The 27,909-nt window shown below is 43.0% G+C and overlaps 2 protein-coding genes across 2 annotated transcripts; both read left to right on the top strand.

The window, feature by feature from the left end:
- Positions 1-5,958: 5,958 nt before the first annotated feature.
- LOC118966715 (serine/threonine/tyrosine-interacting-like protein 1) lies at positions 5,959-8,169 on the top strand. The gene is made up of 5 exons (XM_036989869.1): positions 5,959-5,978; positions 6,167-6,309; positions 6,772-6,946; positions 7,238-7,374; positions 7,517-8,169. Exons 1-5 carry the CDS (start codon positions 5,959-5,961, stop codon positions 8,167-8,169), a joined length of 1,128 nt encoding a protein of 375 aa, XP_036845764.1.
- A 1,664-nt stretch (positions 8,170-9,833) lies between these two features.
- Positions 9,834-26,886, top strand: LOC110529637 (prolyl 4-hydroxylase subunit alpha-1). Its single transcript, XM_021612021.2, has 15 exons — positions 9,834-10,033; positions 18,039-18,136; positions 18,390-18,486; positions 18,568-18,719; positions 18,904-19,041; positions 19,122-19,361; positions 19,763-19,983; positions 20,201-20,377; positions 20,977-21,047; positions 23,747-23,846; positions 23,936-23,989; positions 24,438-24,503; positions 24,626-24,694; positions 24,808-24,904; positions 25,698-26,886. The coding sequence occupies exons 2-15, from the start codon at positions 18,040-18,042 to the stop codon at positions 25,766-25,768; spliced, it is 1,650 nt and encodes a 549-aa protein (XP_021467696.1). The 5' UTR covers positions 9,834-10,033; position 18,039; the 3' UTR covers positions 25,769-26,886.
- Positions 26,887-27,909: the final 1,023 nt, after the last annotated feature.

Below are 27,909 nucleotides of genomic sequence, written 5' to 3' on the forward strand. Positions count from 1 at the left end.
TTGTGTCGTTGTGGTTAGTAGTGGTGTGGTTGTGGTAAGTGGTTGTGGTCACTAGATACGGTAAGCAATTGTGTTATTGTGGTCAGAAATTGTGTGGTTGTGGTCAAAAGTTGTGTGGTTGTCGTCAGAAGTTGTGTGGTTTTGGTCAGTAGTTGTGTTTTTATGGTCACTAGATGTGGTCAACAGTTGTGTGGTAGTGGTCAGAAGTTGTGGTCAGTAGTTGAATGGTCATTAGTTGTGTGGTTGTGATCAGTGGTTGTGGTCATAAGTTGTGTGGTTGTTGTCAGTAGCTCTGTGGTTGTGGTCACTAGATGTGGTCAAAAGTTGTGTGATTGTGGTCACTAGTTGTGCGGTTGTGGTCAAAAGTTGTGTGGTTTTGGTTAGTAGTTGTCAAAAATTTGAGTGATCAGTAGTTGTGTGGTTGTGGTCAGAAGTTGTGTTGTTGTCGTCAATAGATGTTGTCAGTAGTTGTGTGGTTGTGGTCTGTAGTTGTGTGGTCAATATTTGTGTAGTTGTGATCAGTAATTGTGGTCACTCTCTTCACTCTCGTCATCATTTTTGCCCTCTGTGTCTGTGAGTATCAATAGCAACGGCTCCATTTAGGCTGCTCAATGATGACACAGAGACCTGTTAGTAGACGTGAGCTAGAAACTTTTTGTCGCTCTAAACTCTGTCAAACAACTCTGTCAAACACACTACAACCAGCACTGCAGCTGCAATGAATGAGTGTAGCAAAGTGTTCCGATTGAGCTTGCGTTGTTATTATTAGCGGCTTCTGTCTTCTTTATTATCAAGGAATATTTCACTTTCTCTGGTTATAGGAGTAATGCAGGAATAATGCAGTGTGACTTGAGTTTTGCCATCAACTGGAAGACTGTGTCCCCTTTTCTCAGTGGAGGGAGAGAAAGTGGAGGGAAGGTGAGTCGGGTGAGAGGCAACCTCAACGCTGCTCTTTGCCTCCCCTCAGACTGACCATCAGATGCAGGCCATCAGCCGAGTAAAAAAAAAAAAGCTAATGATTATGCTCACTCAGCTGTGCCTCACAAATTATACAACAAATGACTTATTACCAGTGTGATCATATATTGTGTATATGTGTATATATAGATGATTTCAAAATGGTTAGAGAAGAACAACATTGGCAGGGCAATTCAAGCATAGCCAATATGCAGTAATAATGTATTGGGCCTATAGCTTACTACACAAACGTCATTGCAACAGAACTGTTTTTAATTGGTTAATGTTGCATAGGCTTACGCTGTTGAAGTCATGTTTAAAAATAATTTGAGTGGTAGATCTAGGCTTGACTCAGAAATTGATCTCGACTCAGAAAAGGTTGGTGACCACTGCTGTAAGTGTACACATACATGGAGACTCCCTAACATACAAGCACACATGTTCACTCATAACCACATTATATAAGCACATAAATCAAATCCAATTGTATTGGTCACATACACATATTTAGCAGATGTTACCCATACTAATCTATGGGAACAGATTGATAATATGTGACTAGAAGCACATTTCAGGAATTAGCAATATCATTATTTGTAAAAGTTACCACATAGCAAAGGCCTAATGATGATAAGAAACATTATGTTGGCTCATGAAAAATCCCAACACCACAACTCAATACCCGACACAGATTATTCCTATAATAACCCTGAACAAATGGTGGCCTACCTGTACAAAGGTGATTGGTACAGCAAACGGGTAGTGGTACTGGGGAATGAAGATGTCAGCTACAAAGCTGCGGAGACGATCTGCCAGGGCATATAACACCACGACCAATAGGGTTGCGCTAAAGCAGAGTAATGGCACAAGAGGCTTCCATACATCAGATGAAAGCCTCCTCAGTGTACAAGCACTCCTCCTCCATCTCATCCACCAGGGACTGCTCAGGGAACACAATGGTACAGAGTGTTACGCATGGAGTGTAGTTCATGAGATTATTGATTAACACATACACTAATTGGAATGCACTGCAATTAACTGCCTATCAAACAAGTGTCTACATTTAAGTACTATTTAACTATTGTCTACTATTATACAAAACAGGTGAATACCATTCTGTGAGGAGACATCCCACGGTAGTGGGGTGGGTACCCCTGTGGTTCATTGTCATAGTCCAACTGCCTCTCAGCGAGGGGAAGAGGGGCTGGAGTCAAACTATCAGCCCTTCTACTGCAGCAGGTAATGGAGGTAGAGTCATCGTTCCTCCACTCCCTAAATGTTGGGCGATCACCGATCACTTCCATGGCATAAATCACATTGATATCTTTATTTCTTAATTATTTTAACTTACCATTGCGGTGAGGTACTGTAGTTGTAATTGCCAAAACACTTTGACAGAACAATAAATGGAATACACCCTATATATACTCAGACACTAATCTATAAGCCCTGAACTTTAGACTCTGTCACTAACCGGCTACCACCTGGTACTCTACCCTGCACCTTAGAGAATGCTGCCCTACACGCTTAGAAAAAAGGTGCTATCTAGAACCAAAAGGGGTTCTTTGGCTGTCCTCATTGAAGATCCCTTTGAATAACCCCTTTTGGTTCCAGGTAGAACCCTTTAGAACCTGTTCTATCTGGAATCAAAAAGGGATCTCCTATGGGGACAGAACCTTTTTTTTTAGAGTGTATGTGCTGTACATAGTCATTGAACAGTGGTCACTTTAATAATGTTTACATACTGTTTTACCCACTTCATATGTATATACTTTATTCTAGTCAAGGCTTGTCCTATTTAAATACTGCTGTACACACCTTTTCTATTCACATACTGTCTATACTGTCTATACACATAGCTAATTTCCTGCAATGCTTTTCCTTTTGCATGGGGTTTTGTACTGTGTATTTATATACTGGATTCTTGACATAGCTCACTCTAATATATCTACACTACATATCATTCTTAGTTTATCTTGTGTAAATGCATCCGGTGTATACTGTATATGTATAGATTGCATTTGGATTACTGTTACAGTGCTATTTCCTTCTACATTTCTTAATTTCTTGTTATTTTAATAATTTTCTATTTGTGTGCTTGTTTGACATTTTACTGCATTGTTAGGAGCTAGTAAAATAATAATGTCGCTGCACCCGCTATAACATAGGCTAAACTGTCTACGCAACCAATAAACTTTGATTTGATTTATAAGAAAATGTTCTGCTGTTTCCTAGACATTTCATATCCACCTTTCTATCTGTAATCTGTAATACAGGGTGGGAAGATTGGTTTGATTTTACAAAAAGGCATGCTATTAGTAACATTATCAGATTGGAAATGTAATTATGTAAATAAACCATGCATACATACTTATTTTACATCTTGGTAAACGGAACTTACTGAAGGGACGATGATACTGTACAATGGTAGTGTACATAGCTAGTCTGTTATGCAACCTCACACACGAAAATCATAAACATGTGACATAGGCACCATATAAAACTCAAATAGACCCAAGCATAAGAACAGCAAATCTAACATTGTTACACTTAATATGTGCATGATGAAAACGGTCAAACTGATGGACTTACCATTGAGTCTCTATTCCATCATGGTGTTTTTACAGTAGGTGTTTATTCCACTTATTCAACATTCCACAATCTCCTCCAGCGTCCCTCTTCTTCCTCTCCTCTCCAAGCAATATCCACATATGAAACAGGTTGGTGGGGTATATTAACCACAGAAGTGTTTTCCATGTCAACCAGGTTTAAAACAGTGCCCTTCCTCTGTTCTGTGGGGTAGCGGTGGAGTGTGTGATGGCCAATGGCCCGAGCGGAATGCATTTTCCATGAGAACCTACATGAACACTAAGCACTCATTTAGGTATTGACATCTAGATGGACTTTAACCTCACAAAGTGTCTCTGTTGGTGGGCAAAACCCACTAACAAATAAAGTATGTGTCTATATGTTCTTGAATGGGGAAATATTGTTACATTTGCATTGCATCAAACCCCATCTCTATTTTGTTTAACAGAAAAGGATTAAGCAACAGTAGCCCTCTAAAATGAGTGATGAACAGTTGTTCTACACACCATATGTAAATAGATCGCACAACGGTGGCTGATATAATCCCTAAAAGGAGAGGTGTTTTCAGATAGAACAATCTGACAGATTTTACCCCATGCATGCCAGCTGGTTATATACCCAGGATGCAATTGTAGGTATTGTATACCCTGAAGCTATTTGGAAAATAACTGTGAGCCACATTGTAGATGGTTGTAAACTTTGACACATTGTACAAACAGCATGTCTTGGTCCTGGTTTTATGCTATATGCTTGTAGAGCTTATACTATATGTAGCCTATTGTTAAAAGCACATATACAGTACCTGTGTGTGTCATGACTGCTTTATATACTGTATGGAAGTTCTGTTAGATCTATGTCTGATCTTTGACTTTCCTTTCTTAAATTCCTAAATAAAGAATGTATTTGTCTGATCTATGCTCAGCATTTGTAGCCATACATATTTACCTTATCATTCAACTAGGATACTAGAACACAAATGTGACATGCCATACTGCTTAGTATGACTTCATGGAGGTGTGTCTAATCCTACAGTAACCCTGGTGGGAATCTCATCACTGATCATTCACAGCGTGGTACAGACATCTGCTTGTGACATTGTTGACCCCCCCCTCTCAATTCAAAGGGCCTTATTGGCATGGGAAACATACGTTTACATTGCCAAAGCAAGTGAAATAGATAATAAACAATAGTGAAATAAACAATACAAAATGTAGAGTGAACATTACACTCACAAAAGTTTAAAAGGAATAGAGACATTTTAAATGTCATATCTCTCTCTCCTCTCGCTCTCTCTGTCCTAACTCTCCACAGCACTGACACTCCTGTGCTATTCCAGCAGAGGAGAACAGCAATCATCAAGTATTTCTGAAAAAGTTTTTTTTTTTTTGCCTGAACAAATTACTGAAAATACATGTGAACACAGAATATGCATGTGGGTGTGTATACTAGCTGGCCTCTTTATCTCCCTACCAAACTTCACAACACCTCAGAAATGTCTAGTAACCTGAGCCATGCAGCCATCTGGGCAAAGCGCTCAAAGTAAACAGACTCACGTGACTTGAGAAGAGAAGGAGGTTCTCTGGTCTCTGTATTCAAACAGCAGAGAAGGCCTAATGCATAGCCAGGGTACTATAGCAACATGCCTGATCAAACTAGCACACAACACAGTGTGGAACCTGGAGAGACGGATTCATCAAGATTGGTTGATACTTTATCAGTAACATCAATAGTTCTACTTATTAAAATAATGAATCAAGCTGAAGTCCTCACCATTGTGTGGTTGTGTTGTATTGTATAATAATATAAGCTTATACCCCTAATATATTTCAGTGTCTATGACTGCCATAGGTATTCATAAAAAGATCAACAATTGAAATATCTGTTGAACATGTTGGAGGTGTTTAATGGATCTGTTGATTGTAGAATAATATAGAATAATTATTGACTGAATCATTTGATTTGGGAGGGATGGAGTCATACAACAGGGGTCCATGAGGAAAACCTGATTTGGGGTGGTGTTCATGGTCTGACTATATGTTAGACTGAGACCGAAGGCCATTCTCTTCTTTCTATCACTCTCCTCCCTCACCTGTCACAGCCAGCACCCATGTGGCATTCTAGAGCACTTATCACTGCTAAGTCGTCAAGGCAACCCGCTAAAATAAGGCCCTGACAAGGAGGTGTGAGAGTGACTGAGAAAAAAGGCAAGGAAAACAACTCTTTTACACCGGAGCCAAGCAAACCAGTTTTGTGGCAATTTGACAGACATTTAACCGTATATATATATTTGGTTGGCTGGTCAAGAATTTGCCAGAAATTTAGACTATTCTCACTATGGAAGGATATCTCCCTGATAAGGGAACATAGGGGGCAGCAGCTGCGCCTCCCAAATGTCTGGCACTGGGAAACAACATGGGCATAGTGGTGTCCAGGTGAGTGTAAGGTCTAACTGCTAGCTATAGGCATCTCAGCTTGTGTCAGTAGTCTAATATGGGTTACCGTGCATGCATCCCTGAAGAATATAATTATGTTGGTCAAATATATTGCTGAATAAATAATACATCTAATGTCCTTTGTTAACGCTGGGTAATGCAGCTCTGTCTTTGTGTATTTGTCTCAGAGTGACTAACTGTCGTGTAGAACCATCCAGAAAACGCAGAAGCGCCTTGCAACCAAAAAACAACACCCCCTACAGGAAGGTCAATGGTACTATCAAATCATCCCAATGTCACACACTGACTCCAGTGCAGAGACAGACCCAAGGTAGGTTATCAGCCCATATTAGATCAAGTGGATATAAGATTAAGTATAAATGTGGATTTAAAGTTGTGACTGGTTATCATGAGGGGATTTATGATCAAAGGACCACAATCTGGGCCTCCCGAGTGGTGCAGCGGTCTAGAGCACTGCATTGCAATGCTAGATGCGTTACTACAGACCTGGGTTCATTCCAAAAATGTGCCACGACCGGCCGTGGACGGGAGTCCCATAGGACGGCACACAATTGTCCGGGCGAGGGGAGGGTTTGGCCGATGGGGCTTTACTTGGCTCATCATCATCACGCTCTAGCGACTCCTTGTGGCGGGCCGGGTACCTGCAAGCTGAACCCAGTCGCCAGTTGAACATTGTTTCCAATATGCATTTCGGCTCTGTGTGTATGATTTTCTCTGATGTGTGTGTGTGCGAGCGCAGGTACATGTGTGTGTGCATACTGTTGTCCAGTAGTGTGTGAGCCTGAGGTGCAGGAGGTGTTAATTCCTACCTTCCCAGAGAGGGTAAGTGTGCAGAGAGGCTACATCACCCCCCAGCAGGTATATAACCTGTTGAACGCAGAGGCTGGACATCCCGCTCTACATGATCCGAATTACATCCTCATCCTGGACTGTCGCAGTGCAGAGAGGTGGGAGCACTCACACAACACAACTTCAGAACACAAACATGCACACCCAATGTAGCCACTTGATCACTACACCTCACAGACTTGTTGTAGATACGTGGAAGTAGTGTAGGGGCCTGAGGGCACAGACTTAATGTGTTATCAAATCTGTTAAAATTGTATAACTGCCTTTATTTTGCTGGACCCCAAGAAGAGTCGCTGCTGCCTTGGCAGGAACTAATGGGGATTCATAATAAATATAAATACTTACTGTAAAAGCATTGTGTTGATATGTGTGTGTTCATTGGTTGTCAGGTACAAGCAGAGTCATCTGGTTACAGCCAGGGCTAGTGTGACAGTGATCCACCCAGATCTGGGCTGTCTGATCAGCTGTGTGCAGCTCCAGGAGTTCTCTATCATATTGTTGTACGCTGAGGAGGGCCACAGCCCAGGTAATACACTGCACATTCCTTTGCTACAACATAGGGAGCATCCGACACAATCAACACAGACACTGTACAACCTCAGCAACACAAAAGCACCCTTCTAACCTTCACTGTGTGGTTGTTTTATGCCTGTCTGTGTGTGTATCAGTGGGCAGTTTGGAGGCCAGGGCAGCCTCCCCGTTCCTCCAGCGCTGCTTCTTCCAGCTCAGTGACCTGGGCATGGACCCTGTCATCCTCCTAGGGGGCTTCACCGCCTTCCACACCCTCTACCCCTTCCTCTGCAACTCCCGCATGGCTCTTCTAGAGCCCGACAGGTACGCCCTCACCATCTACCCCTCTGAGATCCTGGAGGGGGAGCTCTACCAGGGCTCAGCTGCTCAGGCCTCTGACTACCACATCCTTGAGAACCTTAACATTACCCATGTGGTCAACGCTACGGCTGAATGCCCTGATGCATTTCCCAGCACCCTCAGCTACCTGAGGCTGCGGCTGAGCGATGACGCCCAGCAGGACTTAGTGGAGGCGCTGCCCCAGGCTGCGAGGTTCATCGCTGGAGCCCTGAGCAGCGAGGTTGGGGGTAGGGTGCTGGTGCACTGCAGCATGGGGCGGAGCCGTAGCTCAGCGCTAACGCTAGCCTTCCTAATGCAGCACCAGCGCTGGACACTGCTGCATGCCATCCGCTGGCTGAAGGAGAGGAGAGCATGCACGGCGCCCAACGTGAACTTCCTGCGGCAGCTGTTGACCTACGAGGAGCAGCTGTTCGGACGAAGGCTTACCTCGCTGGACGATATCCGCCTGTGAAGTTATGTGGTTTGGGCAGTGCAGTTTCTGTGCATAATTCATGGAGAGGGAGGTGGACTGTGGACAGAGCCCACTGTGATTCAAATAATGGCGTTTTTAAAGACTCATTGGGAGAGTTGTATGACCTTGATGGTCTTAATAACTTTAAGCAGTTTGGTTTTCTTTGTCATTGTTGCCCTAGGTCTAGGACTGTGTTTTATTAAGGGTTATTTGAGGGATGATGTTTTTTCAGAACACTAGGACGCTGATGTTGCAGCATTAGAGTGAATAAGGGGAGAGGAAGTGAATATATTTGCATCAGTGCTGATACCAGCTTATACAGAGGCCATCTGTGTATTCAATGCTTGGTTAGAAACTTGTTCAGCTCTAATATTTTGTCTGGGACCTGGAAGAGCTAGAAATAATATAAACATATTTCCCTGTTCTCCTTTCACTGAACATAAAACTACTGAACAGTTATGCTTAGAAGAAAGCAGAGTCATTTGGTGGTTACTAGACATTTTGCATTCAAAGTGAGGATGCTCTGTGTATGAAACACGCGGACATAAATTCCAGTTGAAAGGGCCTCAAGAGGTCAAAGTTGGGTTGTTATTGCCATATCGTTTACACCTGTGTCCAGACCTTTGAATGGAGTAATGAAAGGCAGAGGAAATGGAGGAAGTAACCTACATAAATTAGTACAATAGTGTGTTTTAAAAACTGTGAACAGGTCACTGCAAGGATAAAGGAGAATGGGCATTGAGTTTTTTCCCCCAATACAAAAGTGGACACACATACAAGAGTTTGTTCACACTGACTGTACCATGCAGAAAGGTACTTTCTTCCAAAGTAATAGATGGTCGTTTCTGTACACAGTGCTAACAGTGGATTATCCCATTTGATTCATAAGACTGAATGTGACTGAATGTGGCTGTATCTCTCCCCCCCACCCCGCACACACACACACACACATACACCAAGCTCCTCCCCTGCAGCCTTCTCCAGCCAGCTTCCTTCTAGAAAAACTGGGAAGCAGATCGAGACTCTTCTGGAATGTGGAAGGACCACGTGATAAATGACCCCGCCTCCTACTACTGGGGTGAAATTGGGGTCTATAAAGTTCTTAATACCTGTGCCGGTTAAAGAAATAACCATGAAACTTACAGTTAACAAATCCAAATAGAAAAATTCAGTTTGGTGTGACTATTGCAGCCTGAACTTTAGGCTAAGGGCCTATAATGGCTTACATTGCTTAAATTAGTTACATACACATATTACATTTTTAGGGGCAAACTGTCAAAGTAAGAATCAACCAACATAAAAGGACAAAAACATTTTTTAGTAGGGCTTGGGTCTAGGCTAATTAAATGTAAAAGTGTTCAGATGTGGACATAAACCAAACACCAGTGGTCCTCCACAATACACACTGTAAACAGTAGTGCATTCTGGAATGCCTAATAGACTAATTATTCATCATATTTAGGAGTAACATCATTTTATCACGTGTCTGGAGCAAAACGTCCATGCTAATGGTTATATCCCAATAATGACAGGGAAGTAAGGGAACACTTCAGAATTGGTGTGGAGGCATGCTCAAAAATTCTCCCCTGAAATTCCCCAGTACCAAACTAGGGTTGAGTGCGTGTGTGCGACTCTGCACGTAGCAGTTTCCGTGGATAGAACCTACCACCAGATGGCGAGCCGAGGACCGATGACACGCCGAGGCGAGGATAAGAGCGACTGGAGGTTGGGGCTGTCATAAACGGTACCAAAGCAACGAGCAGGGACACCTTTCGAGAGCTTGCGAGCGGCTGCCGGGAATATATTTTGGCCACCGGAGTGTTTTTGTGCCACCGTTCCAAGACAAGTCTCTCTTATCATTTCGGTAATAATTCATGTTTGTTTGCATGTTGACAATTATCTGTTTGTCTAAACCTAGCCTAGTGTTAAATTTGATTACCATATCGGATGAGACCTGTATTATTAATATATCAATAACTTTCTCTACAAACATGTTGCATGTCCAATATGTGATATCAATTGCTTTTAGTCAGCCTATTGTCTCTATTCTATCAATCACTCGTCTTGTCATTTATTTATTTGTAGCCTACTTTACGCACAAAACCTAGCGCCAGTCATCCTATTCCAAACCCATCCACTGCGTAAAATTCCGATGCAACGTGGGTATGAGTTTATTTACACATGACTGTGCCTGCGAAATCTCTCCGTCTCAATAGACTAGAATGCTTTGAAAACGTTACAGATATTGCTATATTAGGCTATATTTTAAAATGGACATAGTTATGAATATGCCATGGCATTAGCAGGCTATCAAAAGGAAATGTTATACAAACCTTCCTTGGCTAAAATGAATAAACCTGACACTAAACGAAATCGACAACCGTGGCTGTTACATCGTTGTTAGTGATTGTTACATAGCGGCAAGTCATTTATGCACACGCTGTTACATAATTAACGTGTATTTACTGACCTACAAAGGCAAATTGTGTTTATTGACTGAAGGGGCTAACTGAGTTACTTACTGAATTAACAAGTTGTCTCAATATTCAGTTTCTTGCCGATTGCACGTAGTAGAGCAATCACATCATTCACAAACTCACATCCCGAGAAACGTCCTTGTGGGGGAGGGGCGAAGACGTGGCATTGCTCTCCACCTTCTCTCTGACTGATTCTGGAACTTTCACTCATAACTACAATACCGGTCAAAAGTTTTGGAACACCTACTCATTCAAGTTTTTTAAACGTTTTTTTTTTTTTACTATTTTCTACATTGTAGAATAATAGTGAAGACATCAAAACAATGAAATAACACGTGGTAACCAAAAAAGTGTATAAACAGATCAAAATACATTTTATATTTGAGATTCTTCAAATAGCCACCCTTTGCCTTGATGACAGCTGTGCACACTCTTTCCATTCTCTCAACCAGCTTCATGAGATAATCACATGGACCTTCTTAAAAGTTCATTTGTGGAATTTCTTTCCTTCTTAATGCGTTTGAGCCAATCAGTTGTGTTGTGACAAGGTAGGGGTGGTATACAGAAGATAGTCCTATTTGGTAAAAGTCTTTAAAAGTCCATATTATGGCAAGAACAGCTCAAATAAACAAAGAGAAACAACAGTTCATCATTACTTTAAGACATGAAGGTCAATCAATACAGAACATTTCAAGAACTTTTAAAGTTTCTTCAAGTGCAGTTGCAAAAACCATCAAGCGCTATGATGAAACAGGAAAGGAAGACCCAGAGTTACCTCTGCTGCAGAGGATAAGTTCATTAGAGTGACCAGCCTCAGAAATTGCAGCCCAAATAAATGCTTCACAGAGTTCAGGGAACAGACACATCTCAACATCAACTGTTCAGAGGAGACAGGTGTGAATCAGGCCTTCATGGTCGAATTGCTGCAAAGAAACCACTACTAAAGGACACCAATAAGAAGAAACACGGGCCAAGAAACACGAGCAATGGACATTAGACCGGTGGAAATTTGTCCTCTGGTCTGGAGTCCAAATTGGAAACTTTTGGTTCCAGCCGCCATGTCTTTGTGAGATGCGGTGTGGGTGAACGGATGAACTCCGCATGTCTATTTCCCACCGTAAAGCATGGAAGAGGAGGTGTTGTGGTGTGGGGGTACTTTGCTGATGACACTGTCTGTGATTTGTTTAGAATTCAAAGCACACTTAACCAGCATGGCTACCACAGCATTCTGCAGCGATATGCCATCCCATCTGGTTTGGGCTTAGTGGGACTATCATTTGTTTTTCAACAGGACAATGACCCAACACACCTCTAGGCTGTGTAAGTGCTATTTTACCAAGAAGGAGAGTGATGGAGTGCTGCATCAGATGACCTGGCCTCCACAAACCTCCGACCTCAACCCAATTGAGATGGTTTGGGATCAGTCGGACCGCAGAGTGAAGGAAAAGCAGCCATCAAGGCAAAGGGTGGCTATTTCAAATATAAAATATTTTTTGATTTGTTTAACACTTTGTTGGCTACTACATAATTCAATATGTGTTATTTCATAGTGTTGATGTCTTCACTATTGTTCTACAATGTAGAAAAATGTTAAAAAATAAAGAAAAGCCCTTGAATGAGTAGGTGTTCTAAAACTTTTGACTGGCAGTGTAAGTCTTTATTCTTCTTAGCCTGGTGTCATAGACTAGATTTAACATATTCAACTTAAATCCAGATCACTAAATTGAGTATGTTAAGCTTGGCATGGTTACATAAGACAGAAGGTTACTTAACACAAATACGAAAGTAGGGTGGCTGGTTAGGCATGTAATGAGAATGTCATGCAACATGTTCGAATCTCATCACAGACAAGTTTCAAATTTGTGCTAATTAACAACTTTGCAACTACTTAGCATGTTAGCTAAACCTAACCTAACCGTTTAACAGAACTCCTAACCATATCCCCTTAGCCACCTAGATAATGTTAGCATTAGCCACCTTGGTAACGTTAGTCACAACAAATTGGAATTTGTAACATATCTTGTGTTTTTCAAATTCGTAACATATTGTATGAATTGCAATTAGTAACATATTGTACAAATTACAATTAGTAACATATCATACTAAATGGATGATGGACATCCACAAATTAACACATACAGTACCATACGAAACATAACATATACTAATGTGAGTATCCTGGATTTACATTTACTATGTCACGTCTACCCCTGCATCCAGGTCGTTATTCTCCCAAAAATGACTGTAGTACAGTTTGGGGATTTTTTTTACCTTTCAGGTTTATGTAAGTATTTGGGCTTCAGCAGCCCTCAAATATATGGACTATAGTAATAGAATGAATTGATGTCACACTTCAAGTTTGTTTTTGGTGTCAGGTTGTGTGACCTTTGAGCCTCCCCTTTCACTGACATTTCTCACCCGACCAGGATAATACTAAACTGGGCCAATTATGTCCTGTCAAATGGTGCATTTTGAGCTCTTGTGTGTTGGTGCCCTTATATGGCACACTTAATCTAGTGGGGTGTTTTTGTGAAAACCATGGCCACTGGTAAAGAGTTACGACTGAGGATAACGATATTACTTTGAAGGTTGTAGCCATCAATTGTCCTATTAACAATCACCCTTATTAGCAAACGTATTTAATTTCAAACTTCACATTTCTCTAGTAGCGCCCAAATTATCTTTCCACCTATAGTGTGGGGTCATTGTATCAGGGGCGCAACTTTGGTTTTAGAAGTGGGGGGGAAATAATAATAATAATTCTTATAAAAAAATATTTTGATCCAGTCGGAGACGTCCGCATGGTCCCACCGTTGCCTCGTTTTGTATCACATCCCCAGTGAAAGTTGCGCCCCTGCATTGTATGGTTTATGTTGTATAAAATTGTAAAGATAAGACCTTTATTAAATGACTGGCGAGGTTAATACTTCTCTTCTATAATATCAGTGCTTTTGTATGTCTAGGATATTGCAGGTTTTACAGAGTATCTGTACAGACGGGTGCTCGAAGACTCTCCCTGAAAACCACAGGAATGGAGCCTTCATATCTACATTTCAAGTGTCAAGTCATGCAGTCGGAAATTTCTCCATGGCCTACACTCTTAGCAAAATAGGTGATATCTAGAATCTAAATGGGTTCTTCAGCTGTCCCCATTGAAGAACCCTTTTTGGTTCTAGATATCACCTATTTTTCTAAGTGTGTAGGCCATGGAGAAATTTCAGACTGCATGACTTGACACTTGAAATGTAGATATGAAGGCTCCATTCCTGTGCTTTTCAGGGAGAGTCGTGGAGCAGAGAGGGTTCTACATGGACCCCAAAAGAGTTCTACCTGGAACCCTTTTTTGTCTTTGTGGTCATAACGGATCAGTTAGCATCTATCATATCAGGTGATTTTTTATTTAACTAGGCAAGTCACTTAAAAACAAATTCTTATTTACAATGACGGCCTACCGGGGAACAGTGGGTTAACTGCCTTGTTCAGGGGCAGAATGACAGATTTTTACCTTGTCAGCTCTGGGATTCAATCCAGCAACCTTTCAGTTACTGGCCCAACACGCTAACCACTAGGCTACCAGCCACCCCCTGTGCTTATAAGATATTCCAGTTGAAGGTGAAACAAAGCTCAAACAGTAGTCTGAATTCAACATCATACAATAAGGATGTGTGTGTGTGTGTGTGTGTGTGTGTGTGTGTGTGTGTGTGTGTGTGTGTGTGTGTGTGCGCGCGCGCGCGTGCCTGTGTGTGTGCGCGCGTGCGTGCGTGTGTTTGAAGTGCCAGAATGGTCACTTTGGTCAAGACACAGGAAGGTTTAATTCTAATAGTGTAGGATGTTGACACTTAGTCTGGTCATCCAAAGGTTAGTCATGACTGTGTGTGTTTCATCCAGCCTTTGAAATACACTAACAGCCCCTATAACTCCCTTTTAAAGACAATTTAATACAGTCATTAGTTATATTACAACTTTACTTCACAAATGACGAAACTGTAACAATGTGAGGCTAATGATCTAAAACTTTTTAAAAAATGGGATTGACAGACCGGGAAGGTTTTTTCACTCACAAGTGATATTCTGTCTGTGGCACTGGCACAATACCTCTGTCACCTAATACAACCACCAGCTGCTTTGCCAATCCCTTGTCCATCCCTTGTCAATATTGCATTTTCCCACTGACTTGCTCTCTATTTGCCATGACTTAGTAACTGGAGGGTAATGACTGACTTCTGTAAGTGTAGCTTGGACATAAGCCTCAAACTGTGAATGAGTGATTGAACCTCATTGAGGTGTGTGTGTTTCCCAGGTAACACATAGTAATGAGAGAGTTGACGTAAAAGGACTTAACTCTACAGTAGCACTGGATAATACTAACCTCAGGCTTGTTTGAAACAAGTAGACCCTACAGGCATATGACAAGTACTAACAGATTATTGGTCCAAGGAGGTTAAACCTCAGGGAAAGAATGCAGACTCATTTTGTAAAGTGGTTAATCTGTTTTATATACAGGCATACTGATTTCTCCTGGGACTGGTTACTGCTAGTTGAAACCCAGTTACGTATGGGCGTCTGTAGAGCAGCCATTTGAGGTTAGTGGCTCTCTTAGAGGCTTGGTAACAGTAACACTTTACATGCTCTGGCATAACACTTTGAGGCCATTATCATAACAGTGACACTGTCACTACTGTCTCTCTGCAATAAGGTTGATATTCTTATGAGTTTTATAGCAGATTGGCAGCATAAGTGAAGTGTTACTGTCATTTGAGCACCAGTGAGAAACATTACTGTAAGTGGTGTAGTACTGTGTAAGACAACTCTGTGTCTCTCTGGGATAAATAGAATTAAACACGTGAACGCGTAAAGCATTTAATGTGTACATACCGTTTTGCTCTTACAGTTCTTGGCTTCTGGCTCTTTCCACTCCCTGTTGACCTTCATAGAAATATCACCTGTATGTTTCCTTTGTTTTCAATCAAATCCTCACTCTGTTTAAGAAAATGAGGACTTGCCTAAGCCTGTCCATTGCCTAAACCCTCAGTAGATAGTCTCTGTTGGCTGAGTTGGTGCCAGAGGGGGGAAGGTACGTGCAGTGACCTTTACATTGGCAGCGGGTTAGTATTTTTTATACATACTTCATACTTGGCGCTGCTTTCAATCCTGTCTCTCTTTGACCTCCTTATTCATATCATGGTGAGTTATGCGTAAAGGTAATCCTATATGCCATAATTATAGATATCCAAATATTAGAAATTGTACTTGTGACCTTATTTTTTGGGTCCTTCCTACTTGGTGGCGAAGTAATTACAATATAGCAATTAAACACTGGAATGATAGATCGGCAGAAGATGAATGTGCGGATAGAGATACTGGGGTGCAAAGGAGCAAAATAAATAAATACCAGTATGGGGATGAGGTAGGTAGATAGATGTGCTGTTTACAGATAGGCTATGTACAGGTGCAGTGATCTGTAAACTGCTCTGACAGCTGGTGCTTAAAGTTAGTGAGGGAGATGTGAGTCTCCAGCTTCAGAGATTTTTGCAGTTCGTTCCAGTCATGCAATTCGTTCCAGTCATGGGCAGCAGAGAACTGGAAGGAAAGACGACCAAAGGAGGAATTGGCTTTGGGGATGAGCAGTGAGAAATACCTGCTGGAGCGCGTGCTACGAGTGGGTGCTGCTATGGTGACCAGTGAGCTGAGATAAGGTGGGGCTTTACCTAGCAGAGACTTGTAGATACCTCATCAATAGAGTACCACTGTAGCCAGTGGGTTTGGCGACGAGTATGAATCGAGGGCCAACCAACGAGAGCGTACAAGTCGCAATGGTGGGTAGTGTATGGGGCTTTGGTGACAAAACGGATGGCACTGTGATAGACTGTTGAGTATGCACAGTAGAATGCAGATGTGTGTCACCAGCTTGTATGTTTTAGATGTCAGTGATCGTCAGTTTTGTGTCAAGTGTCTTCCAAACTATCTTTGAGGTTGCCAGATTGGTATTTCCGCATCAGTACAGCTAGGATTTAGATGTATGCACCTGTTTTGAGTTGTTTTGACTGCAGGATTTAAACAATATAAGCTCTTACACTAGGATGAATTGGGTGTGTGTCAGCTACAGGACAAAGAGTGCTACTGCTTTCAGCAAGACCAGCTACTGTTAACACAGGGTGGTTATACTGCAGTCTTTGTCCAATGTTGCCATTAGTTCTTACATGCTTAATGAGTAGTAGGTATGCTAGATAAGCTAATGTGTAGAGGGGTGATTCATTTTTGTTGCTAAATAGAGAAATCTGCTGGATAGTACTGTAGCATTCACAGAACTTCCAGTGATAAAGTTTCCCGCAATGTGGACTTGTCTCTATTGATGAGGTATTGTCTGTGTGTTTTAAAGACCCCAGGCTATTAGGGATGTGTGTTTGTGGAATAGATGTAATATCTATGTGCGAAGTCCCCTCATCCCCTTTCTGGCCCATCCGTCCCCCTCCATGTCCATCCCTGAGGGCAATATAGACAGGCATGTTTGTTCAAACAAGGCCCATGCTACTTCCCTGACACACACACACTGGACGACTAGTGGAGGCTCGCTATGGGGGTAGGAAGAGCACAGTACCACTCCCGCAGGGCTAAGTCATGTCTAGATAGGGGCAGCCAGGCAAAATCCATGACAGTGCCAACTCCAGAGCTCATGTGCCAAACTAGTCACTCTATGGCCACATCCAAGGGGTTATATTCATCTCAGTGTGGTGGGTGAGGCAGAGAGGAAGTCATTCAATGTAATACTGTTTTAGAGGACTACTCTCTTTGAAACACACGCGCATGCATGCACACACACACACCCACCCACACACTCACTCGCTAACACTCCCTTTCTATTTTCTGTTTGCTATTTCCCCATGGTTTATCCTTCCACTGCCTCACACTGACAAAACCACTCTTTGGGGGTTGAGGATTGAGGCCTTGCTGTGTCAGCCTGCAGACAGCCAGGGTTAGGGTTTGTCCTGCCTTCAAGGAATGTCCATTCCCACTTCTATTTTAAGTATTTGAGAGGCAGCACAGGTATAGCTAATTGTATGTGTTTTCTGACCTGTGTGTCAGGATAGTCTAAACTGTGGGGGGAAAAGATCAGTGGACTATGATGCTATAAGTTTCAGATTCTGTGAAATATAATTCGCAATTATGTTCTTCATCAGGAAATTCTCTCCTGTAGATCATTGGACCATTCTGTCAAAAGGGAACGCCACTGTTGATTATGATTATTTCTAGTACATTAGATGACAGAGTGTTCGAGTGAGCAAACAGTATACGTTCATTGTCCTTCTTTCACTCCTCCTCATTCTGGCCTCGTCTCTTTTCCTCTCTCTGCCACCTCATCTTTCTCTATCTCTCTGTCTTTCTCTCTCCCAGTATGTCCAGGATGGAGCGACAGTGTTGGTGGTATTTACTGGTGTTGAGCTGCCTGTTCCAGACTCTTTCAGCCCACAGTGACTTTTACACATCCATCGGTGAGAGTCCTCCCTTCCTTATGAGATACATAGTCATATGGTTGTGAGACAGGTGTTGGGTCTGCCCTCAAAGCCTGTCTGTCAAGCACATACTGGGCATTTTATCTACCCGGAATTACGGGTTTCTACTCATTTCTCATCTACACAGAAGTTGAAAGATATAGTACACAGTGTATTCCTTATCATCATGTGTATGATTGGTTTAACTAAACTTAAAATCAAGTTTGATAATGTGTGTGTTTTCCTCCCTTAGGTCACATGACAGATCTGTTGTACACAGAGAAAGACTTAGTCACTTCACTGAAGAATTATATCACGGCAGAGGAGAACAAGCTGAAGCAGGTTAAACAGTGAGTGTCCACACGCACACGAGCAACAGCACACACACACAGAGTAGCTGAATTGTGTCTCTTCTCCCATCCCTCTCTTAGGTGGGCAGAGAAGCTGGATGTGTTATCAGCCATAGCCATGCAGGACCCCGAGGGCTTCCTGGGAAACCCAGTCAACGCCTTCAAACTGATGAAGAGGCTGAACACAGAATGGGGAGACCTGGAGAGCCTGGTGCTGAAGGACACCAAGGAAGGTTAGATATGATGACACTATGAAGTTCACATTAGAAGAGATGAAAAGGAAGTTGAAAGGTAGCCCCAAAGCAGCAACGACAGATACTAGTTTTTTAACAGAAAATATTTGCTGCAATGTTTGTTTGTCTTTTAGATGCTCACAGTGAGCATCCTCACAAATGAGTATCTCTGTCCTTCTCTCAGGATTCATCTCTAACCTGACCCTCCAGAGGCAACACTTCCCTACCGACGAGGACCAGACAGGTGCAGCCAAGGCACTGCTCAGACTGCAGGACACCTACAGACTGGACACCAACACCATCTCTACAGGAGACCTGCCAGGTAATGTGTTAGGGAGCGCTAGAGAGAGAACCTCAGGCCTTTTATAATTTGTAAGTTTGTAACCACTGACTCATCCACAGGAGTGACGCACAAGAGCCCTATGACGGTGGAGGACTGCTTTGAGCTGGGGAAGATTGCCTACAGCGAGGTGGACTACTACCACACAGAGCTGTGGATGGAGCAGGCCCTGAAGCAGCTGGACGAAGGAGAGGAGTCCACCGTGGACAAGGTCACCGTGCTGGACTACCTCAGCTATGCTATTTACCAGCAGGGAGATCTAGGCAGGGCCCTGGAGCTCACCAAGAGGCTACTCATGCTGGGTGAGTTACCCTAATGCGGCTCAGAATGAATGAGTTAAACTAGTCACACCGGGAGTGATTTGAAGGACACACTGACAGAGTTAAAGGAGAGCACACTAAAGGAGCTAAGTTATGGGATGGGTATACTTGGAGGTTAACTGGTAGTGTAACACTGTGAATGTTAATGAGTGCTGAGGGAATATGATGCCCTCCAGGTGAATCATTGAACAACAGCTGCTGACCTGTATGCCCAGCATAAACTGGTATAGAGGATTACTCATGAAATGTCCCAGGTGGCAGTAGGGTCTGAAGTTAGTGATTCTGATAGATCCAGATGAAAATTCTAAATGACTCTTCCTTGTCTGTTTACTGTATGAGCATCAGTATTCCATCTCACTGTCCCCTCTCTCTCCTCACTCCAGACCCGGAACACCAGCGTGCCAACGGCAACCTGAAGTACTTTGAGTTTCAACTGATAAATCAGAGGAAGGCCCAGGCCCAGGAGGCCCAGAAGGCCCGGGAGGAGGGCAAGGAGCGAAGGAAGAGACTGACGAGTGATGCCTCCAAGAAGAAGCGCTTCAGGGAGCCTGTCCCAGAGAGGAAGATGTATGAGATGCTGTGTCGAGGGGAGGGCATCAAGCTGGTGAGGAGGAATTACTCACTCACACACACACGCGAAAAATGTATCAACCCCTACAAAAATGTCCATTCATTATAATAAACATAATAATGAATATTTCCTGTTACTGCAGAATTATTTTCCTGCTATAAAAACTGGCTCAAATGAAGATCCTACATCTGTACGTGTCAATCTGTCTTTCTTCTTACCTCCCTCCGCCCGCCCCGTCTCTGCCTTGTAGACCCCCCGCAGACAGAGACGGCTTTTCTGCCGTTACTTTGACAACCACGGTCACCCCAAGTACCTCCTGAGCCCGGTGAAGCAGGAGGATGAGTGGGACCGGCCCTACATAGTCCGCTACCATGACATCATCTCTCACGGCGAGATCGAGAAGGTCAAAGAGCTGGCCAAGCCCAGAGTGAGTTCCACTCTCTGTCAGTGTGTGTGTGTGCTATATTGAGATAATAAGGGTTCAGAAGGGTGTCATGATCACACAGATGTTTCTGACGGGAGGGTTTCATGGTCCTACAGAAGTGGATTTGCTGTGGATATGTTCTGAGGCTCGTACTAGTAACTGTCTGACCAGCTGCCGCTGTGTCTGCAGAGTCAAGGCCACTAGTAGACAGAATGAATAGGAAATGTTCATGCTAAACATAAACACTCTTCCCACTGGGCGCAGACATTTAGTTTTGATTTACATTTGGTTGAGTTGTCAACTAACATGAATTCAAGAAAACATGTCACCATGTCATTAGATTTAGGTTCAAAGACAGCATTTCCTTACATTGATGACTTTTTCAAATCCAATCAGTCAGACACAGGACTTTTGCTATAAATGGTTAGACAGGACGTATTCCTAGAGGGAACAGCAAGCTTTTAGTGTGTGTGGTGAGGGGTGTATACCAAAGAGCCATGGAAGTGGAGGTAGGTTGAGCCCTGTTAGCCCACCCAAAGCAGGGTCTGGGGGGTGGAGGTGGTGTCAGGGTACCCTCTAAACCCCCTCTCCCTGCCTTATAGCTCCGCCGGGCCACCATCTCCAACCCCATCACTGGTGTGCTCGAGACTGCCCCCTACAGGATCAGCAAGAGGTAAGGTGTAGCCAGGTGCAGGCAGGGGGGAGGAGGGTGTCGAGGGGAGGGGTGGAGCAGGAGGGAGAGCACCCATAACCCCTCTCCTCATTCACACCCCAGCTCAAACCCCTCCTCTTACACCTGCCACTGGCCTATGCCTCTGAGTCCAGACCGTATTCCTCCCTCCAATGCTGGAAGACTCCTCTGCAGAAGCACAGAACCATACTTTTACTGAACCCTCCTTCACTCTCTCTGAATCATTTTCTTAGTCTAACCATAAATCAGATTCTAGAATAGTCCAGGGGTGTTCTAGAAGTTCAGAGTATAAGCTAATGAATAAGGAGATATGATTGTATGGTCCTGTCTGTGGTGAAAATGTGTTTCTGCTCAGGAGTTCTCTAGGATGTGAACCCAGTGGAGTGGGAGGAGAAAAGATGTAGGTGCTTTTGGCCAACTAAGGGTGTGTCGGGAGCAGTACTTTTCACAAATCCTCTGTTCCTGTCATCACTAATGTAATCACTAGTTTAGCATTCTCCTAAACTAGAGAATAAACCATTAAGTTATACTACCCTTGGTTAAAGGACTGGCCCTGAAACAACCCCTGGCATACTGCTGGAATAACATTAACCGCTTGTGACCGAATCTGCTTTTCTCTCTCCTCTCTCTGTTTCTTTCACTTCCCGTTTCCCTCTACTTCATCTATCGTTTTGGTGTGTTATCTCTCTCTCTCTCTCTCTCTCTCTCTCTCTCTCTCTCGTGTGCCCGGGCAACTAGCCATGGCAGCCACAGTACATGACCCCCCTAACTGGGAAACTCACCACGGCCATGTACAGAGTCTCCAAGAGGTAAGGGGTCAAAGGTCATAATACATTTGGGTCTCCAGAGACCCCCCCCATCCCCTCTGGTCTCCCATCCCATACCGCCCTACATCCCCAGGATGTGCTATCCAGGTTTTGGCAGGTCTTTGGGTCAGTAGGGCCACCTCTTTCTGCAATGAATCTATGCTGCTCTCTTACAATCAGATGAATGAGGTCATTCTGGCTTCTCTCCTCCTCTGTGCTACTGTGCAGACAGGGCCAATTACACCTCAAGTTTGTGCACACGAACGAACGCACATCCACACACATTCCCTCTCTCAGTTCATGATTTTGATGAGTAGTGAGTGCCCACTTGTGTAGATCTAATATACCAGACAACCCCAATCTATGGTCAGACTGCTGATTGTAGGGGAACATGCCAATCTTTAGTCATAGTTACTTTAAAAACTTTCATCTTCTTAAAAATAGAAATGCTCATGCCACACCCATACCACACCCATACCATCCCACATCACTTTGGTTTTTACTGCCCCTGCTTATTACTGTGTATATTGGAGTGTATATTTGTGTGTGTGTTTGCTAGGGTGTGCACGTGTGTCTGCATGCAAGTGTAGATGTGTGTGTGTCTGTCTGCCTGTGTGTCTGGGTCTGTGTCTTCGTGTTGAAGTATGTGCAACTGTGTGTGTGGTGAAGGGTTAACTGAACTGAGCGTGAACCTCATTTAAACTGACAACGAGGTCAAAGTGGGAGAGTAATCACAGCAGGGGAGAGAATTTGAAGGAAGAGAGACTTTTTGACCTAACCACCACTCTATCATGTCCAATTTATATTTTACTGTCTTCACTTCCCTAACAGCAACTTCTAATAAATCACTTTACTCACACACACATAGACTAACACACATCTTAGTTTTCAATTTGGCTAACCTTACAAGGAATTTCAGTATTAAGTAATACACACAGTATATTGCACTGGGAAAGAGGAGTCATCTTATTGGCTGAGAGATTCAACAATGTATCCAATAAAAAGGGATGGTGTGTGTAGAGTAGATGGCTGAACTTGAATGGACCTCAAACGTTAGCCCTCTCGCCGTGAAATCATTACGGCCACAACTGCTACAACTCTCACTTTATGCAGTGTATGGCAAATCTACTAAGCAGAGAATCTACCATTTTATTAATGCTATTTTCTGTGGTTTGACACTTTTTTATTTTCACACTGTGCCTTGTGGTGCATGACCCAGAAAAACGAAATAATCTTGAGGTCCATGAAATGACAGATAGGTTATTGTGACGTCTTTATATGATATGTGAAAGAAGCCATGACTCCCAGTGAGAATGGAATGCTCCCTGTTGGTGGGGGTGGTTTAGACCACTGGGCCAGGGTGGATGGTGAAAGGCTGGTAGTGTTCACTAAAAGCATTCAAAAAATTCTCCCCTCTGGGCCCCTAAAGTAAACTCATCAACCTCCAAAGCCCTTGTGACCTCCAGAACTCTCCCAAGTCACGCGATGACTGCAAACTCAGAGCTTCAACCTATAGAAGGCTTACATTATTGAAAAGTACATAAAAATACGCACAACTGTATTTAGTTACTCCTAAACTTCACTCTGACCAATGTACGCTGAGCTGATTGGAGACTCTGTCGGGACGCTTTCTAAAGTCCTTCCTCTTCCTGTCTTTACGCTCCTCCCACTTCTCATGTATCATCTGCACGTAACACATGAACCTATTGTGGTTTATATATTTCATCTTCAGCAGTAGCTTGCAGCATGCTTTGTCTGTTCTCTCTCGCTCTCCTAGACTGTTCATCTGTAATAACTACTGTACTATAGTGACTCTACCACCCCCCTGTATTTGACTTGTTATCCCTGCACCCCTGTGCCCTTCTCCTGTCCCAGTGCATGGCTGACAGCGTATGAACACCCAATGATTGACCAGATAAACCAGCGGATTGAGGACCTCACAGGTCTGGAGATGGACACTGCGGAAGAGTTGCAGGTAAAGTGTGTGTGTTTGTGTGTGTGTCGTTGTTTGAGATGGTTGACAGTTACATTTCCAATATTAATGATCTCACTGTTGCTTTGCAGGTTGCAAACTATGGTGTGGGTGGGCAGTATGAGCCCCACTTTGACTTTGGACGGGTTAGTATTGCCCTGCAGCCTTGATTTAATGACCGCACACATTACTGCTGTATGACGTTTTTGGATTGCATATAGCAGGGATCATCAACTAGATTAAGCAGCCAGACGATTCTTTTCTTGAGCAGATGGACAGGGGGCCGGACCATAATTACTAATCATTTGTGGACTGCAAATTGACCGCAAGAAGCCCAAACAGTGATTGTACACAAATGTTAGCAAGGTTTGAAATGATTATGTTTTAGTCAAATGACATATCTCTCTATTATTTATGGGACTACTTTGGAACAGAATTCCAAAATTAAAATAACTTGGAGCTGTTTTGATGGTGTTGTTAGAGTCTTTTATGTAAACAAGAAAATCGAATGGGCAACCGTGACATTTAGGATGTGGCATTTCTGCTCATAATGATCACGTGATGTCATGATCATTTGTTTTTCTCGCTCTACAGAAAGATGAGCCTGATGCCTTCAAAGAGCTGGGCACTGGAAACCGCATAGCCACCTGGCTTTTCTATGTGAGTGCTCTGTATTCATGGGACTGCTTCCTTCTTTGCCCCCTACCCTAAAATAAATACAATTTTTTTGGTCTCTTGAAGAGTCCAAGGTGATAATAGTTTCTTTTTTTTCTCGATTCTAGATGAGTGACGTGGCAGCAGGAGGTGCTACAGTATTCCCAGATGTGGGTGCTGCAGTATGGCCCAAAAAGGTGACTAAAAGCTTGTGAGCAATGAGCATGTGTATTTGCAGCCTAGAGTGTGTGTATGACTGTAGGTACATAGTTCCCTGTAACCTGTCTCTACTGTGTGTGATGTATTACAGGGGACTGCAGTGTTCTGGTACAACCTGTTTCCCAGTGGGGAGGGAGACTACAGTACAAGGCACGCAGCCTGCCCAGTATTGGTGGGCAACAAGTGGGGTGAGTTTGTGTGTTGAAACGACCTACATTTAGCTCTGTAAATGTCTATGACACTGTTATAACCATAGACATCCTATTAAATTACCAATATTACTAGTTACTAGTTAATTCCTAAATCTGTAGTTATAACTCCTGCTACTGTCATTCCATTACTTTTCTCAAGTGATCATTGTTGTGGTCTTCACCAAGTTATCTCTGATATAAACTGAGTGTAGAAAACATTAAGAACACCTTCCTAATATTGAGTTGCCCTCAGAACAGCCTCAAATCGTTGGGGCATGAACTCTACAAGGTGTCGAAAGCGTTCCACTGGGATGCTGACCCATGTTGACCCCAATGTTTCCCACAGTTGTGTCAAGTTGGCTGGATGTACTTTGGATGGTGGACCATTCTTAATACACACTGGAAGCTGTTGAGTGTGAAACTCAACAATGTTGCAGTTCTTGGCACATACTACCATGCCCAGTTCAAAGGCACTTAAATATTTTGTCTTGCCCATTCACCCTCTGAATGGGACACATACATAATCCATGTCTCAATTGTCTAAAGGCTTAAAAGTCCTTCTTGAACCTGTCTTCTCCCCTTCTTCTACACTGATTGAAGTGGATTTAACAAGTGACATCAATAAGGGATCATAGCTTTCACCTGGATTCACCTGTCTATGTCATGGAAAGAGCAGATTTTCCTAATGTTTTGTACACAGTATTCCAGACTAGAGTACTGTATATTTTTTACCAGACTAGGCAATGGTACAGTAGCTAACTTCTTTCTCTGTCCTCCTTGTCACCCTCAGTATCTAACAAATGGATCCATGAAAGAGGGCAGGAGTTCCGGCGACCCTGTGGCCTGAATGAGACTGCATGATGGGGGAAGGCTTTCCCTTCCACGCCCCTCTTCCTCTACCCCGCTCCTCCTCTATCCCTCTCCTCCTGTACCCCTTGCTTTCTCTTCAACCCCAGGGCCTGAGAGCACTGCTGTGGATGACAGGCCGTGAAAAGGGGGCCATTGGCATCCCTCCTTCTCCTCCTCTTCCTCCCTCCTTCACGTCATCCATTCCTTACCCCAGCTCTGTACCTCTCTGAGCCCAGGATGTTTTGGGGCTTTCAGCTTGGACAGTATTAGTGGTGTTCTGACTGACATGGTGCTCTCATGGCTCTTTGATATGTCTCAAGTGAACACGTTGTGTGTTCACCCTTATGTCTTTGTTTGCACTCTTTACGGGCTCTGTACACAGCAAAAATGGTCATTTCAGAGCACAGGTTCTGCGTCTTGCTCTGTTCTAATGTAAATAATATGTCCTCTCTAAGTGCATGTCCATAGTATGCCATGGACTGTTTTCTCAATTCAGGTCAAGTGTTCACTCCATCTCTTACTTCAATACTGATGTCGCTCCAGTTTATACTAACATATCTCTCTCAAAAACACACACCACACACACTCCAACACTCCCACATACAGCACAGACAATCTTAGGTGACGTTTACCTGTTTATAGCTGAGGTATCATTTGTGTATTGTTTTTTAAGATCTGGTTTGGTATTTAACTGACTTTGGATTTGAATACTCACTCACATTTTTAACAGAACATTTGATTCTTTGGCCATACAGATGAGTTGCACTTCCCCATTTGTGTGATGGAAAAGAGGGAGGGAGAAACATTGGACATGCTGTCTTTAAAATCTTGGAAAATTCAATAAGATTCATGCAACCTTAAAGTGTATCAATGTGGGCCCATCCAAAAAAAGTTGTGGTGTTTTTTAGAAGGCAAGACAAATTATTTCTGGTGTTTTCCCCACTGAAAAGTATTGTAAGGCTTGTTTCTTTATGTAATACTATCTGGGGGCCTCAAGGAGAAACATGATATTTATATCTGACAAGATTCACCCATTGTGTGGTTTGTACGTCCTTTCAAATATGCAGGAATATTTTTGGAAGTGTGAAATTAATGTTTTCTATAGAAATAAAGTCTAAATGTCATTGCTACCCACCTGAGTGATGTTGTTTTCCCCCCCTCTCATCAACTACATTTTTAAAGCCCTCAGCTATGACCCCTACATTTTCAGGTGGGTGTTTTGTAGGCCATCTTCACTAAAATATCCAATAGGAAGTAGTGTAGTCTATGATGGTTTATAAAAGCTACAATGGATGTGAGAGATGCTATGTACTGTTTATGTGTGAGGAAGGAAGAGAAAGTGTGTGTGTGTGGTCAGCTGTAGATACACGGGGCCATATCAGAACACTGGCCTGGCTCCAGATTGATTGGAAGGGAGGAGGCCTCTGTCTGTGTTGGTGAATGAAAGAGTGTGTTTTGTATCATCAGAAATACAATATTGTGTGCATGTGTGCATGGATGGGTGGGTGAGGATGCACCTGTTAAATCACTGCTAGGACCTGATTGCTCACACACCCTTGCCTTATTAGAGTCCAGAATAACATTCCTAAGATCTGCACTGTTGGAGGGGACAGTGTCCAAACCTGGGTATTAAATTCCAAGAGCTAACTGCGGCTTCTCTCCCTAATCACTTCAATTATCCTATGGTGTCCTACAGTGCCTCTGTGTGTACACAGATGGGAAAGCACTTATTATCTCCAAAGTTATTATCACCATTTTCTTTTCTTTTTTTACCTGGTATTTCCAGCATTATCCACTAGGTTTGCTGCCTGTAGAAAATACTAAGAAAAGTTATATAATTGACACAAGCTGTCTCCAATCAATGAATCGACCGGGACTCAAACACGGGTCTAGCACCTGTCAAGCCAACAAAATGAACTATAGAGTACCACAGTATGAGTCATAAGTACTAATACTGCAACCACATCAGTTGAAATTATATTGTCAATGCTTTGGATGCTAAGACGAATTGTGCTGCCTTATTCCTAGATTTGTCAAATGCTTTTGATGCAGTTGATCATTCAATCTTGTTGAGTAAGCTGTCTGTGTTAAGCCTTGGCACTGATGCCTGTATGGTTTCAGAATTATCTTAGCGACAGAACCCAGGCTTTTAT

The sequence above is a fragment of the Oncorhynchus mykiss genome, chromosome 1, assembly GCF_013265735.2.
Source record: "Oncorhynchus mykiss isolate Arlee chromosome 1, USDA_OmykA_1.1, whole genome shotgun sequence".
Classification (NCBI taxonomy): domain Eukaryota; kingdom Metazoa; phylum Chordata; class Actinopteri; order Salmoniformes; family Salmonidae; genus Oncorhynchus; species Oncorhynchus mykiss.

Coding starts and splice junctions, on each gene's coding strand:
- LOC118966715 (XM_036989869.1), top strand. CDS start 5,959: ATGGGCATAGTGGTGTCCAG. Junction 5,979..6,166: donor ATGGGCATAGTGGTGTCCAG/GTGAGTGTAAGG, acceptor TATTTGTCTCAG/AGTGACTAACTGTCGTGTAG. Junction 6,310..6,771: donor AGTGCAGAGACAGACCCAAG/GTAGGTTATCAG, acceptor GTTGTCCAGTAG/TGTGTGAGCCTGAGGTGCAG.
- LOC110529637 (XM_021612021.2), top strand. CDS start 18,040: ATGTCCAGGATGGAGCGACAGTGTTGGTGGTATTTACTGGTGTTGAGC. Junction 19,362..19,762: donor CAAGAGGCTACTCATGCTGG/GTGAGTTACCCT, acceptor TCCTCACTCCAG/ACCCGGAACACCAGCGTGCC. Junction 23,847..23,935: donor ACACTGCGGAAGAGTTGCAG/GTAAAGTGTGTG, acceptor GTTGCTTTGCAG/GTTGCAAACTATGGTGTGGG.